General features: G+C 47.0%; 2 protein-coding genes across 2 annotated transcripts; both read right to left on the reverse strand.

Moving 5' to 3' along the window:
* Positions 1 to 1,038: 1,038 nt before the first annotated feature.
* On the reverse strand, positions 1,039 to 10,889 carry LOC306646522 (GPN-loop GTPase 2-like). The gene is given in 8 exon segments (XM_079115126.1): positions 1,039 to 4,418; positions 6,474 to 6,604; positions 7,608 to 7,682; positions 7,684 to 7,769; positions 9,561 to 9,597; positions 9,599 to 9,718; positions 10,470 to 10,514; positions 10,517 to 10,889. Coding segments are annotated over 8 exon segments (933 nt in total). The 5' UTR covers positions 10,883 to 10,889; the 3' UTR covers positions 1,039 to 4,345.
* Positions 10,890 to 11,718: 829 nt separating this feature from the next.
* On the reverse strand, positions 11,719 to 16,197 carry LOC306664579 (G patch domain-containing protein 3-like; the record flags this gene model as incomplete). Its single annotated transcript, XM_079145542.1, is given in 7 exon segments — positions 11,719 to 11,935; positions 12,658 to 12,785; positions 12,915 to 13,036; positions 14,155 to 14,214; positions 15,058 to 15,069; positions 15,072 to 15,229; positions 15,707 to 16,197. Coding segments are annotated over 7 exon segments (1,188 nt in total), but the record flags the coding sequence as incomplete, so codon positions are not given.
* Between the last annotated feature and the right edge of the window lie 254 nt (positions 16,198 to 16,451).

The raw sequence follows: 16,451 nt of genomic DNA on the forward strand, positions 1-16,451 counted from the left end.
TGAGAAAAGGACAGAAAACCCCTCAAATCTACCTTCCCTTTCTTCTTCCCACAGACCTTCACCGGATCAAACTTCTATTATCAGCCAACTGTTGGTGAGCATTTTGTTAATTGGTGCAGACTGGGTGTGCTTCAGCACTGTGGGCTTTAGGACTCCCTCCCTCCTAAGCCTCTTTGTCAAACTGGGAACCTTTCCAAGGACTATGATCCCTGGTGAGTTCTTCCAAATTTCACACTATCTTCGCAGTATTGGAGTCTCCACTTCAGAGTCAAGAAATGCACAGATTCTAATGGCGATTGTCAGCAGGGATATCAGGAAGGATGACTTAGTCAGTGAGACATAAAGTGGCACTCTCTTAGGAAGGATTTCAGTAATATGAATCCAGAACCTGGAATATGTGAGCTATTTTATTTGCAGGACTTTATTATAAGTTAAAAATCAGAAACTCAAAGATCAGGATACAAAGATGTTAATCACAGAAACAAAAACTTGGTATATTAGCCTTGTGTTGCTGTGACAAAATACCTGAGAAAGTCTACTCTGAGATTTACTTTGGCTTATGGTTTCAGAGGTTTTAGTCCATGGTTGGCTGCCTGCACTGTTCATGGGCCTGTGATGAGGCAGTACATCATGGCAGAGGAGTGTGGCAGAGCAAAGCTGTTTACCTCATGGTAGCCAGGAAGCAGAGAGAAAGGGAAGGGGCCCGTGGGCAACCACACCAAGAACCCACACCAAGAACTCCCTTCAACTGGGTGCCAACTCCTACAGTTTCCACCACCTTCCAAAAGTCCATTTAAATTATGAAGTCATAAATGGACCAATCCATGGATGAGATCAGAGTTCTCATAATTCAGTCACTTCCCAAAAGCCCCACCTCTGAACACTACTACAATGGGGATCAAGCCTTCAACCCATAATCCTTTGGGAGATACTTCATACCCAGCATAATACTTGGTAGTGACTTACAGGCTAACCATGGAAGTCTGGATAGGTAAACAAGGTTATAGCCATACCACCAAATATTACATACACATTAAAAAGGTTTTTATATATTTTTTAATTACATGGAATAGTGTAACACAAAAAAGTGGGATACAACTGGGTGTGGCAATCCCAGGTACTCAGGAAGCTGAGGTGAGAGGACTAGAAATCCCAGGCCAGCCTGGGCAACTTAGCAAGACCCTGTCTCAAAATAAAAAAGTGTGGGGATATAGCTCAGTAGCAGAGCACTTGCCTCAGCTTGCACAGGCCCTGGGTTTTATCCCCAGTACCAAAACAAACAAGCAAGCAAGCAAGCAAAGCAATTATAAAATATCCCACTTATATGTTATCACCCTTATGTATGTATAGTAAAATAAGACTGAAACAGTATATAATATGTACAACATTGAATCAGAAGTTTATTAATGGCTGGGCAAGGTGACCTGTATCTGCAATTTCAGCTACTTGGGAGGCCGACGCAGAAAGAAGGCAAGTTCCAGGCAAGCCTCAGCAACTTAGCCAAACTCTGTCTCAAAATAAAAAATAAAAAGGGTTGGGGATGTAGTTCAGTGGTAGGGAGCCTCTGGGTTCAATTCACAGCACAATCCCTGGCAAAAAAAGGAAAAAGAAAATTTATCATTAATTGTAAATACTAATGATTATTTCTGAAATAGGATTGTGGGTGACTTACTTTCTCTTTTCATTTTCCAAGTTTTTTTTTTTTTTTTTTTTTAACTTTTCACAATCAGGGAAAAAAAAAAAAATCCCTGCACATTTCACTCTGAATGAGCCTCACTGGGCACCCAGACACCTCTCCCTCTCCATACCCTGTTTTGCCTACCCCATTTCCTCAGTGCATGTACAAGGAACTGAAAATCATTTTTCTCAGAACTACATTTTTTTTAAAGAAAATTTTTTTAGTAGTAGATGGACACAATGTCTTTATTTTTGTGGTGCTGAGGATTAAACCCAGTGTCTCATGTATGCTAGGCAAGCACCCCAGCCTAGAAGCTACATTTATTGAGGAAGAAATATACTTGCTGATATACTGAGGCCTGAAAATAAGATTGTGGATTATTTCCATCCATCTCTCTCCATGACTAGAGAGAATAAAAGTGTAGGGACTTGGATATGAGGCCATAAGTTGTAAATGACGCCTTTTAGCCCCCACACCCTGGCTTGTTTTGGAGGGAGCTGGGGCTCTGATGGGTAAGCACTAAAACCCATGACCACAACTATTAGTACTGTTTAAAAAACACAGCACCCACCTCATGCCCTGATGAAGGACTTGCCAGCAGCCTGGGCGTCAGAATTCCTGGGCTCTAGGCTCCACAGGTGACTCATAGTCAGCCGCAGGCTGTGCCTCCTGGCCTCAGTTTCCCTGACTTGCTCTGTTGGTACTCCCCACCTACTGTGCAGGATATTAATAGAGGTGAGGTGCTTTGAACTCCTCAGATGAAAGAGGCCAGGGAGGGAGCACCTAGTTATTACCCCTCTAAGGTCAGGCGTGGGAGCTGAGGCTCTGCTTTCATACTGTTCCAGCTACAGGAGTCTCCTCATAGCCCCCCACTCTTCTGCTTTCAGCTCTAGGTACCAAAACTGGGAAGGCAAGATCAGTTGCCTGTTTTAATGCCAATTCAGAATAGATTTTCCTAAACTGAATTATCCAACTGTTCAAACCACCAGTGACCTATCTTTTCCTTGACTTTCGATTTAGCAGTATTAAATCATTTATAGATGCTTAGATTCTTTTTCATGTTTGGCCACAAACACGAAACCATTAGATAAGTGGTTATCTAATTCGTCCCCTTTGAAGTCTGGGGATTGAACATGGGTCCTCACACATGCTAGGCAAGTGTTCTACCACTGAGTTACGTTCCAGTTCAAAGGCTGCAACTATCAATATCGAAGGAGAGACATACACAATTCAGTCAGAAAAGTGGAAGACAGCAAGGCTGACTGAAGTTCCAGCTCATCTTTCTGTTTTCTCCTTGTAAAATGGGTAATGGTTTAGTGAGAGTCCCTGCTTTGTCAGTCTCCAGGGATTGCCGTGAGAACCACAGGAGAATGTGTGTGGAAGCACTTCGTAAAATGTCAAATTATTCATAGATGTTAACTAGCTTGAAGACCTACAAATGAGACTTCTGGTACAACCTTCCCTAGGCTGAGTCCCCTCGAGCCTCCAGGTTACAACCACAAAAATAAATCTTGGGTGCCACCTACTGGTTGAAAACATGAATCGCATTCTCAGCCAGCAGTAAGAATAGCAAAGGAAGCACACAAAACTATTTCCTAGCTTCCAACCATCTTAATTTTTATATGCCATCATAACAATTTTTTTTTTTTTTGTACTGGGGGCGTTAAACTCAGGGGCACTTTACCACTGAGTTGCATACCCAGAGTTGTTTTGTTTTTTTTTTTTTAATTTTGAGATAGGGTCTCGCTAAGTTGCTGAGGCTGGCCTAAAACTTGCAATCCTCCCGCTTTAGCCTCCCAAATTGCTGGGATTACAGGTGTGTGCCACTGGCTATTATTTTTATTTAAACAACTCGCTTTGCGTACATTTTTCATATCTGAAGCAAACAATCTTTCAAACTTTAAAAAAATTTTTTTAGTTATAGATGAACAAAATATTTTATTTAATTTTTTAGTTTAGTAGATGGACACAATGTATTTACTTATTTATGTGGTGCTCAGAATTGAGCCCAGTGCTCTACCCATGCAAGGCAAGTGCTCTACCACTGAGCCACAATCCCAGCCCCTCAAACTTTTGACTAGCTAACACTTGCCAAAAATAGAGTAAAATCATGAAATAAATGCAACGGAAATTAAAAACATTAAGGTCTAGTCAGGAAGTGTCACCTGTGAGGGTTTGAGTGCGAGGCTGTTAAAACTGAAGACTGACTGAAGCATGTGACTGGGGAGTAGGTGTCAGTCCTCTAGTGTGACAGATCCTCTGGGAAACACTGACCGGTATGAAAAAAGAGGAGCCTCTGGAGGGTCCTTTGTTCTGCCCCAATTCCCTGAAGGACTGAAGAAAAGTTTGGAAGCCACAAAAAGTAGAAAACAGAATCCATTATAGTGCATTTTTCATCACAGCCCAAGTGGAGCCAGTGCTCAGCTTCCTGGTGGTAACTTCTGGTGTGGCAGGGCACAGAGCTCCAGGGCATCACTGAGGGCACTGCAGGTGCTCTGCTCTTTGCCATGCTGGCTTTTTGTCCAGAAGTCCTCTGTAGAGCTGAGTGTCCCCTTGCCAGCTGGGAGGTCCTGCTCCTGGGTCTGCAGCCGCTGAGCTGTCCGCGGCTGCTTACCAGGAACCTCTGCTTCCCCAGTACTGGATCATGCATCCTGGGCCCACTTGTTGTTACAGCTGCATGGCTTCTTGTTCCACTGACTGGTCTGAGGGTGCCAGGTACTTCTCCTGGATGCCCAGAGTGCTGAGGAAGGGTGAGTCAAGGCTGACAGTAGGCAGAGGATAGAGGACTGGTCTGGGCAGCATCTAATCTCTACTGGTGCCCACCCTCAACCATGTCTAGCAGACTCCTCCCATCCCTCTCTCTCCTCATAAATGTAGTATCAGGTCACAGGTAAAAGGGACCAATTGTGTCTGAGAAGCCTCCAAACATCCAGATGTAAAAGTGTCTATAGTTGCTTCTTCCCCACACAGCTAAAGATCAAAGAACGAGAGAGTGCTAACCTTCCAGCTTTGTTATGGCACATACTACGCAGCCAGAGAGAAGGGGTACAAAGAGAGAAGGGGTACAAATCCTGATTTCTGCCATTCCCTTTTCCTTTTTTTTTTTTTTAATTTTTAAAATATTTTTTTCTTTTAGTTGTCAATGGATCTTTTATTTATTTAATTAATTAATTTTTATGTGGTGCCGAGAATGGAACCCAGTGCCTCACACATGCCAAGCAAGTGCTCTGCCACTGAGCCACAACCCCAGCCCTTGCCATTCCCCTTTTCTTCTCTTTAAAATATCCCTTGAAAGCTGTTGTGAGGATCAAATGGAGACTGTGAATATGAAGTTCCTAGGAAACTTCTGGAAAAGAACTTACGGCGGCTCAAAGAAAATGATGCATTTCTGCTTGGGTGCAGAAAGTGGCTGCATGCGTGAAGCAGCTCCTTAGTCCTGTCATCAAGGACTGCTCACTTTACTGCCATAATGAATGAATGAATGAATTTTTTGAGACAGGGTCTCACAATGTTGCCAGGGCTGGGCTTGAATTTGCATTCCTTCAGCCTTAATCTCCTAAGTAGCTGGGTTTACTGGTGTGTGGCACTATGCCCAGCTTACTGCCATCATTTATAACTCATCTACCCTTGTGTTTTGTTTCCTACAAGTAAAATGGCCTCAATAAGTGATGGCTAGAATTACTTTCTTCTATACCTATGAACTCTGGAGCCCTCTTTGTCTCTAGGATCCTATGTAGATGCTGAATCTCTCAGACCATGGCCTCTGTGACCTGGGGCACATCCCCACTGGACAATAATCCAGTTCCAAAGGTCTAGCTGTCTCTTAGACAGCTCTGGACATTCAATGGTCCCCTCAAACACAGCACATCTGCTAGCTCCCATCCCTTCAAATGACAAACTTGCCCCCTCCTTTTGTGTGTGTGGGGATACTAGGAAGTGAATCCACAGGTGCTGAATCTCTGAGCCACATCCCCAACCCTTATTTTTTAATTTTAAGATGGGGTCTTGCTAAGTTGCCCAGGCTTGCCTCGAACCTGGCAGTCCTCCTGCCTCAGCCTCCCAAGTTGCTGGATTACAGGTGTGCATCACCACACCTACCCACCCTCCTCCTCCTCTTCATCTCAGTAACTAGCACATCCTACAGTCTAAGCCAGAAACTTGGGGGTCCAACTCTTACAGCCTATCTCATATTTTTCCAATCCATACCCTTCTTTCTCTTCTCACTATGGATATTTCACCTTCTCTCACCTCGCAAGATTGTAAAACCTCTCCTATCCATAATCGCATCCCTTAACGCATCCCTTAACTGCATTTTCCATGCTTGGAGGAGCTTATCTAAAAGGTGCATCTGATGGGTCATAGCTTATTCAACAGTACTAACCGAATGCTGGCTCCCTGCCCTGAGCTGAAGTCCACACTCTAGTGGAATATTCAAGCCCTCCACTGCCAGTCCTGCCCACCACTCTCCCCCACCCCAGCATCTCCCTTGCCCCACTTCATATGCAACACACCAGGCACACTGAACCCTTTTGCACTTTTCTCCACTGATCAAGTGCCCTTTCATTTCTAGGCCTCTGTATCTGCCACACTTCCAGTCAGTGTCCTCCCTTGTTCTGAGTACAGCCAACCCTGAAGCATTCTAGGGACCAATCTTTGCATGTAAGAAAGAGAGTCACCAGAGAGCCAACTGGTCACCACCAGGGTGGTGATGGCACCCCCCCGTGACCATTCCTGCACCCCATGCTTTACCCTCTGACGTAGCCAGGAAGCAGGTGAGGCTACGGAGCAAGGATACGAGGAGAAATGGAAGTCAGCTCCCACTGCGGCAGACATCATGGCCTCCAGGCTTCGCTGCTCTTGGATCCCAAAACAGTAGCCATTGGCCTTATCCACAGCCTGTAGGACCCGCTGGATGCTGTCCTTGTCCTGAGCAGGGAGGATAAATAACTCAGTGAAAGAGAGGTATGCAGAATTGAGGCTACACCAAACTGCCTACAACCTCCAAACACACCCTCCTCATTCCCACCTCATAATGCCCTTGTGCATGTAGCTTCCTTGGCCTGGAGTAGTTCTGTGTGTCCCAGAGACCTGTCTAAATCCCATCTTTCCTGACTACCAACCTACTCAGATCAGAACAGATAAGCTCCTCTGCACACTCAGTCCACTGGGTTTATTCCAGTCACCTGGGAGGCTGAGGCAGGAGGATCACAAGTTTGAGGCCAGCCTCAGCAACTCAGTAAGACTCTGTCTCCAAAATAAAAAAAGAAGCCAGGTGCTATGGCACATGCTATAATCCCCAGTAATTCTGGAAACAGGAGATTTGCAAGTTTAAGGTCAGCCTCAACCGTTTAGCAGGACCCTCAGAAACTTAGCAAGACCTTGTCTCAAAATAAAAATAAAAGGGACTGGTGATGTAGCTGAGGCCTGGGTTCAATCCCCAGTAACTATCACAAACACACCGCCCCCGACCAAGAAAAAAAAAAAAAAAAGGAAAAAACACGTTAGTTCACGTCTACCAACTGCAAAGGAACCTAACATGCACCTGTGTCTCCTATGTATCTTTGCAGAAGGCAAGGTGAGAGGCACAAGGGTTGAATACTGCTTTGCAACATAGTTACCCAGATGAATGGGCCTAACATGCTTGTTCCTGGTCAAGTCCCTTGTTGATAACTTTCTGCACTCATCCATTTTCACACTGAGGAGAAAACACGTAGAGGATCCCAGTGATAGGGCAAAAGTTTTAGTCTGCCTTTTTTACTGGAATCCTGCTCAATACAGGCCCTGGTACAGAATGCAAGTGAGTCCAAAGATAGACCCAGGACAGAGACCACTGCTTAAGCTCTGAAAGCTTTATACACCCTTGGCTAATGAATCCCAGGCATGTCAGAGCCTATGGCCAAGGGGAAGAGAGGTCTCTAAGTACCAGTACCTGGATGTTCAGAGGGATGAAGGAAACCAGGCTGTAGTCTTCGATGAGCTGCACCAGTTTCTCGTTGAGCTGGCGGGTAATGGCGGAAGAAAGGGTCAGAAGCCAGGTGGTCAAGCAAATAGGAGAGGTCAAGGACCTCTGTGTAGTAGTCCAGGTTGAAAGCTAAGGGAGAAGAAACCAGGTTTCAAGGAGCAGCCAGCATCAGGCTAAAGACCTGAGGACTGGAAAGCTGAGGATGTAGCTTGGTGGTAAAATAGGCATTTAGTAAGCATGAGGCCCTGGGTTCCAACACCCAATGGGGGCAAAAAAAAAAAAAAAGGTCATGATATATGGGCTGTGAGTGTAGCTCAGGGATAGTGTTCTTGCCTAACATGTGCAAGGCTCTGGACTTGATCCCAGTACTGCCAAAAAAAAACAAGAAAAAAAAAACCCTGAGGACTGGACAGACATATTTTTCTTCAAATACTTGTTGCTGCAGCAAAATGAAGTTAATAAGAAATACCTGGTTTCACCAGCTGGCTCTCCCATTTCCTATGGATAGGTCGCCATCTTGTGGGACCACTGCAAGGATTAAATGCTATAAGCCTCGGCACCTGGGTACACAGAACTGCCTGATTAATGGCAGTAAATAAATGACCATTTCAAACAGGTATTGAGAACCATGCTCAATCCCTGCCTCATGAAGCTCAGCCAGGTAGGACCTCCAGGACCTGGAACACATACTGCAAGGACTCTGTAAGTGCTGGTCAAATTGAATTACTGCTACATTTTAGCAGCATGGCCTCTTGGGTAAGTCACTTCCCTTTCTAAGACAGTTCTTTCTTTTTTTTTTTATTTATATTTTTAAAATTTTTTTCTTAGTTGTAGATGAACAAAATATTTATTTTTACATGGTGCTGAGGATTGAACCCAGTGCCCCACACGTGCAAGGCAAGCGCTGTAACATGAGCTACAGCCCCAGCCCCTAAGACAGTTCCTTCTTAATGTAAAATGAGGAGATGCTCTGAGGTCCCTGGTTCGGCTCTATGAATAACTTCCTACTGAAAGAAGGAAAGTAGGTTTTCCTATACTGCCCATTCTGCCCAGAAAAGTCTCGCTCCTTGGCAAGGACTATCCTAAGGTGAGATGAGGTGGCTCCTCTCAGGTGCTGACATCCCTTCATGTCTTAAGTAGCAGTTAGCTTCCCTGAACGAAGTCAATGTCTTATCACTACCCCAACAACCTCCCTCCCTAATCATGTACTGATCATTTTAGCTTTTCTTCTGTAAGTTCCTTTATGGCTGGAGATGCTATTTAGAGAACCAACACCTTAGGTACAACAAAGCACTAATTTGCAGGAGAAAAATGCTGGCCTTTAGGACCCGAAACAATAGACTGCCTGGAACCAATCTATTTCTCCGTCCAAATTCCCCCCACCTCATGCCTGTCCCTCACCCCCTGTGTCTCTGCCATGTGAGGATAACACCGTAACATGGCTATCCACAAGCCAGGAGCAGGCTCTCACCAAACCTTGGATCTCAGCCTCCGAATCTGAGAAATAAATGTTTGCTGTTTTACACCACATGGTTAATGGTATTTTGGTTAGTGCAGCCCAAACCAAGACAAAGCCTTTACCCCTACTGGACCCTCTGCCTAGAACAGTCCTCCTTCAGTTGGCTCTTCACCATTTAGGTGTCAGCTCAGATGTCACTGCCTAAGAGCACTAAGGCATTCTTCACTCCCAGCCACTCCCTGTCATATCACCATGTTCCTTCACACATCACCATGTGTAGCTCTCTTATCTCCAAAATCTACAATAGCATGTGGCACAAGATAAAATGGGCAGGTGTCAGGACCTGCTACAGCTGCTACTATGCATTGGTCCTGGAGGCAGTGCCCTTCAGCTGAGATCTATTCCTCACTCCAGCCCAGTTGCTGCCCAACTCCTTGCCAACCCAAAATAGGAACTCTTACCCAGCTTCCCATAATGCTCGATGAGGTCCATCTTGGAGGAGGAGGTTGACGTGTGGCAGCTCCACATGCAACATGGTGGCCAGAGAGGTACACAGTACCGAGATGAACTTGGCTGGGTCTGTGCAGTAGTGAGAATCCACAAGATGGACAGCTGTCAGCTGGGAGGGGAAGAGACAGGGTGTGACCGAGGGAGGCAGGGAACATTTTGGCCTGTTCCCTCATCATATTAGAAGCTTGAGGACAGACTGTAAGCCTTCTCCAATAGTGTCCTCCTGGTTCCCATTTTGTTCTAACAACCATCCTCATGTCCTTCTCCCAGAAGATATGGAGGCACATTTTCTCTTTCTCTGTTCGCAATATTTGGGATTGAACCCAGGGATGGTTTGCCACTGAGCTACACCCACAGTCCTTTTAATTGATTTTGAAACAAGGTCACACTAAGTTTCGAGTCTGGCCTTGAACCTGCAATCTTCCTGCCTCAGCCTTGTGAGTGGCTGGGATTACAGGCATCCTTGACTGTCTTTTTTCTTTATAAAATGCCTGGCACAGAGCTCTAAGTGGACAACAAATTCAAATCCCACTACATCTAACTTCATACTTTTCACTTTTCTTTTGCCCACCAACTTGCGACAGTTACCGTGCCACTTTATACATAACCCCTTCCATATTTCCCAAAGTGTTCAAACTGGATAGTAACACATCGGTTTTACAGGTAAAAAAACTGAAGTTCAAAGAGATGATATCCAAAACACACAGCAAGTCAGTGGCAGAGACAAAACTGGAACTCACAACTGTTTTTTTTCCAAAGCAAACCTGCCCCTGGCTCACTGTGTGATCGTGAGGGCGTGACACCTGTCCCCCCGTCTCAGTTGCTCACCTGCAAAATGGACCTGCCCAACCGAGACGCACCCTGAGGTCCCACTGAGCCACTGAGAGATAGATGCTGCGATAGGGCGGCCATGGTGCGTGCAGAGCTCCACCTGGCCTGGGCAGTCGAAGAGGAAGTAGTGGCCGCGGAGGGGGTCAAGCTTGGCCCGCAGCCAGTCCAAGTTGGCCTCCAGGTATTCCATGCAGTAAAGTAGGCCGCCGTTGGGTCCCAGCCTCAGCGCATCCATCACATCGCCCAGTCCCACCAGCTCGCCCACGTCCACAGCGCACTCGTAAGGCAGCCCTTCGTTGGCCGGGTCCAAGTTCACCACTGCCACGCGCCGGCCCAGCGCGCGCAGGAACTCACTCATGCCCAGGCAGTACGTGGTCTTTCCTGAGCCGGGAGGGCCGATCACCGCCTGCCCGAAGGCCGTGGCCGGAGCGGCTCCCGCCATGGGCAGAACGTGGACCAGAACCGAACAGGTGAGCCCAACGGGAAAACAGGGCGGACAGCCGCACGGGAGATGACGACGGGGGGAGACCACCGGCGTGCTTTTCGCAGGGGATGACGACCGCGACCCGAAAACCGGCGCCAGGAAAGGGAACCAAACGGGCCGGCATTGATGGCTCCAGCTCCCGACTTCCGGATGGCGTCAGAAGCAGCGGGTCGGGGAGAGGAAGTCCCGCCCCACGGCAGTGACGCTACCGGACTGGGCGTGGCCACGGGACGGCCTTTCTCCGTGGAAGCGTGGGACTCCTTCGGGACTCCACCAGCCAGACCGCCTCAGTCCCGGTCCTCCGACTTTTCCCAGCCCGAATTAGGAGAGAAAGCGTCGTCCGGTCACAGACCTCTTTATTCTCCCCTTACGTCGCAGGCCCGGCCACCTCCCGCGGGCTCTCTGTTGCTGGGCCGCAGCCAGAGAGGGCACAGGCGGTGAAGGGTCCCGCCCAAGACCTTCTCTTCCAGGAACCACAAATCCTCTCCTTTTCGTCCTTTTGCCCGCTCTCTGTCCTCCAAGGAGGCGTCCTTCAGACCCCCAGGGAAGACTGTGCTGATGGTCTCAGGCAGTCAGAGCAAGGTACTGAGCAAGCCCAAACAGGGACTAGGAGTAGGAGACTTACGAGGAAAGGTCATTAAGCCCTAATATCCAAGGAATGGGGGCTGTAAAAATGCCCTTGAGGTAGAGAAACGGCAGGCAGCCGGGGGCTGCTGATCCCAGATTCCTTTCTGCTTCAGTAGTAGACAAGGCCCAGGCAGAGGGCTGTCATCCTGCAAGGAAGTCTCCAACTCTCACTTAGGCTCTGAGGAGCTCTCCAAGGCACAGGTGGAACCCCTCACAAAGGCCATGTCTGTCCGAAACTTCATGCTGGTGGGTGGCTGACGTCGGAGCAGTGATTCCCTCTGGTCCTGGGGTAGAGGCTCATCATATATGGTGGAGATGAGTCCCAAGCCAGTTCTACGGGGCCTCTTCTGTTGTCCGAATGGCTGCAGCTTCTCTCCATGGTACCTGGAAAGTTTTCAATAAGAGCGCGGCTCTCTCTCTCTGAAAACTCAGGAAAGGGGTTGGAAAAGGAGAGGGAAATCGCCACTACATATCTGTGTCAAAGACAGATTGCCTTTTTTTTTTAAGTGGGTTCTCTTAATTCTTTTTTTTTTTTAATTTTATATATGTGTGTGTGTATATATATAAATATGTGTATAAATATATTTTTGTTCATGGACCTTTATTTTATTCATTTATTATATGCGGTGCTGAGAATCTAACCCATTCCTTCACACATGCTAGGCAAGCGCTCTACCACTGAACCACAATCCCAGCCCCACTGTGCTGGGGATCCAACCCAGAGCTTTGTGCATGCCAGGCAAGCATTCTACCACTGAGCCACATCCAGCCCTAAAGACAGAACTTTAAATCTGGAATTTTGCTCTCTAGCCTCCAGATCTGTCGGTGCCAGCAACCTTCTATCACATCACTACAGATTCCCTAAAGTTCTCAAGTCCAAACTCAAACTAAAAGGAAAAACTCTCCCAGGGGATCAATGACTACATAGGGCTTGGTCTAAAATAAAAATGAATAGGGCCAGATCCACTTTTTCCTTCTAATTCTGCTTTGAAGTTCATCCCCTAGGAGTACCCAGCACCTATCCCAAAACTACTGGAAAGAGGAAAACCAGGTCACAGCAGAAGGCTGCTGGCTGGGTACCTGGGAAGTCCTCAAGCCACACTTACCCCAATCCATGCTTGCATCTGGGATGCTGGCCATCACCATCCAAGGCCTCAGGTACCCCCGAGCATCTGCTGCCCAGGCCCTGGCCCTCTGCCCACCCCTGCCGCTCCATCACCCTCCGGCCAATGCCCTGCAGAGGGAAGGGACAAGACTCAAGAAATGGGGCTCCTTCCTGGGGCATGGGGATTGGGGATGGGAGAAGGAATAGAGATAAAGAAGGAAAAGAGAAGGGCCAATGGACCAGGCAGTGTTTACTCACCTTGGTGTGGCGCTCAAAGGTGCCGACCTGGTGTTCAGTCACAGAGCCATGTTCCTGGCCATCTCGGAGTCTCTGTTCTAGACGCATTCGCACAGAGTCTCGGGCGTCCTTGTCTCCACCATCTGAGGAACCAGAACTGAGTTTGCAGAAAGGTCCTTCTCAGTGGAGGGGAGGGGAGGGAGCAGGTTTCTAGGATCCCCTCACAAGACTTATTGATGTATTTTCTTGGTATCCTATATATTTCCTTCTCTCTCTCTCATTAGAGGGAGCTTGCCAAGAGTAGGAACCATGGCTCTCCTCATCATACAGATAAAGAAACTTTGGAGCAGAAAACTCACAGAGTCAACATAAGACAGAGATGAAATCAGAACCCAGGTCTCACCCCAGTCCCAGATCAATTTTCACTCTAGAGCTATGCTCTGACCAGGGCCTGAGTAACTGATTATCCCACTCCACCAGGACCTACCATCACACTTGGACCTCCCTGAGGACTGTCCTCACATGTCCTTTCTCCTCACACAGAAAGAAAAAAGGATTTGATCACAACCAACACTTAATATACTCAACTACAGATGGCAAGTGTAGTCAGCCCTCTGCATCTCTGGATGCAACCAAGCATGGATTGAAAATACTCTGGGAGGGGGCTGGGGAGATAGCTCAGTCGGTAGAGTGCTTGCTTGCCTTGCAAGCACAAGGCCCTGGGTTCGATCCCCAGCACCCAAAAAAAAAAAAAGAAAAGAAAATACTCTGGGGAAAAAAAGTGCATCTATACTGAACACACGCAGACTTTTTCCTTGTCGTTATTTTCCAAACAATACATTATAATATTTATATAGCATTTACATTGTATTCAGTATTAAGATACCTGGAGATGACTTTTTTTTTTTTTTTTTTTTTTTTGCGGTGCTGGGGATTGAACCAGGGCCTTGTGCTTGCAAGACAAGCACTCTGCCAACTGAGCTATATCCCCAGCCCTGACTTTGTTTTTTTAAAGAGATAATTTAAAGTATTCCAAAGGATGTGTGTGGGCTGTAAGCAAATACTGTGCCATTTTAGTACATACGGGACATGAGTATCTGCAGATTTTGATATCTGTGAGGATCCTGGAACCAATCCCTTTGAGGACAGCAAAGGACAAGGGAGCTGGTCTCCTGTCTCAGTCTGCTAAGCTCATCTGGCAAAGTGTCACCCCAGGGCCAGGACAACAGTTCCACCTCCCTTGCCACCCCTTGCCCCGTACCTCTGTCATAGTACACACTCATGTCCACATCCCAATCGTCAGCTGTCTGTTCATCAAAGTCTGCAGAGATAGAAAAGCATTCAGCAGTGAGTTAAGGACTGCCAGTTCTGTTGAGAGCTAACCCTAGAGTCAGACACATGTTCTAGAACCTGGGCTTTTGTTTGTATTTTCGGGTCTCTCCTCTGGGAAGGTAATTCAGAATTGGAGTTGAGGCATTTTTCTGCCCATCCCACTGATCCCCTCTCCAAAAAGGGATGATGATTCTCTCATACACAATAAAAGTAAGTCTATTCCCTAGCTTTTTGTTTGGGATCAATCAGGGAATCCACCAAGTGGAACCAAGAACCTTGAAAGAGTAAATAGTCCTCACCATGCCCTTGCCTGGGTACCAGCCTCCTATAATTTGGAGCTTGTTTCTCTCCCCAAAACTCATGTGTGAAAATTAGCTCAATCCCCAGCTTGGTCTTACTGGAAGGTGATGGAAACTTGTAAGGGTAGAGGGCCTATGGCACAGTGGCATGTGCCTATAGTCACAGCTACACAGGAGGCTGAGGCAGGGAGATCACCTGAGCCCAGGAGATTGAGACCAGCCTAGCAACACAGGGAAACCCTATCTCAAAAAAAAAAGAAATGGGGCCTAGTGAGAGGTTTTTAGGTTATCTGGGGTGTGCCCTCAAAGGGAACTGAGACACCCTGGTCTCTTCTTTGCATCCCAGCCATGAGGTGAATGGGCTTGCTGCACTATGTGCTTCTCTGTCAGTGTGCTGCCTCACCACAGCACTCCCCTCCAAAAAAAATGACAAGGTCAACTGACCTTGTGAGCCAAAATAAACCTTTTCTCTCTAGAAGCTCATATCTCAGATGCTTGTTATAGTGACAAGAAGCTGACTAATACCCCCTTACCTCCTTCTTCTCCTGCCAGAACTGGGCATCTGTGTAGAATACCAGGCCAGAGCCACCCTTTTCCCATTTAAGCTCAATCTCCTCCTCAAAGAGCCGTTCAGTGGTACGTTCCTGCCTGGTCACGTCTTCATGTAGTGCTTCATGTCGTTCCCATTCCTCACCCCGGTCATCATCCTGGAAAAAAGCAGGAAGAGGTGACCTACCCATACAACTTCCTGACCTCAAGTTCCATCCCTAGAGCTGGGCATGGTGGCACATGCCTGTAATCCCAGCAGCTTGGGAGGCTGAGGCAGGAGATCAGGAGTTCAAAGCCAGCCTTAGCAACAATATATGTATGTATGCATACATATATACACATATATACATACATACGTATATAGATACATACACAAATATGTGTGTGTGTGTATATATACACATGTGCATGCACCTATGAATTTGCATGCATATGTGTAGTGTGTGTGAATATACACATACATATATGTACATGCAAATCCAGTTTACAGTCAACGTCAGGGAGTTCTCATACTCCTTGGAAGCCTCCTGCGGACCCCAGGTTGAGAACCCTTGTAATACAGGACTGAAACACGATATTATTAATGCTCTGGCCTCTTCAAGCTGCAAACAAGGACAGGGTGGCATTCTGTACTCATCATCTGAGTGAGACTCCTCTTCTTCCTCCTTTTCCTTTCTGTCCTCCAGCTCTTCATGGGAACCAGCTGGTACATCTGCCAGGCAGGTTCCCTGGGGTATTTCCTCACCCTCAGCTGTGTACACATGCTCTTCTTGTTCCACAGTCTCTGAGTCCTCGTACTCAAAGGGTACGTTGCCGTAGCGCCGGGAGGAACCCGTCTTGGGGAACTGGAGCTGCAGCTGGGTGATGATTCGGGGTGGGAGGCGGCAGGCCCGGATCAACTCCAAAAAGACACGTAGGGGAGTCCCCACGTTTCCATTAGGCATCAGCACTGGTGGGTTCAGTTCTGGCAGCTGCCTCAGGTCAGCCAGGGTGAAGACTTCATTCTTGGCCTTCCGATTCTGTAGTTCTTTCCGGGTCTTAAATGGAAAAGAGCCCAGACCTTGCGAAGGAAGAAGAATGGACTTTGAAACCCAGAAGCTTCCAGCAATACTTGAACCAGAAATCAGTCAAGGTTTAATTCCATTAACCTAATGATGTTCCCTTTCAAACTTCTCTGGAGTCCCTCTCTACCTTCCTGACAGAACCACCTAGTAGTTTCATAACCTTGGCTGAGCATAAGATGCTCCTGCTGACCTTTTTTTTCTTCCTCCTCCTTTTTTTTTTTAAATACTGGGGACCGAACCCAGGGGCACTTTACCATTGGGCTATATCTCCAGTCCTTTTTATTTTTTGAAACAAGATCTCACTAACTTGCTTA

This window comes from Sciurus vulgaris (assembly GCF_902686455.1).
Source record: "Sciurus vulgaris genome assembly, chromosome: 1".
NCBI lineage: Eukaryota > Metazoa > Chordata > Mammalia > Rodentia > Sciuridae > Sciurus > Sciurus vulgaris.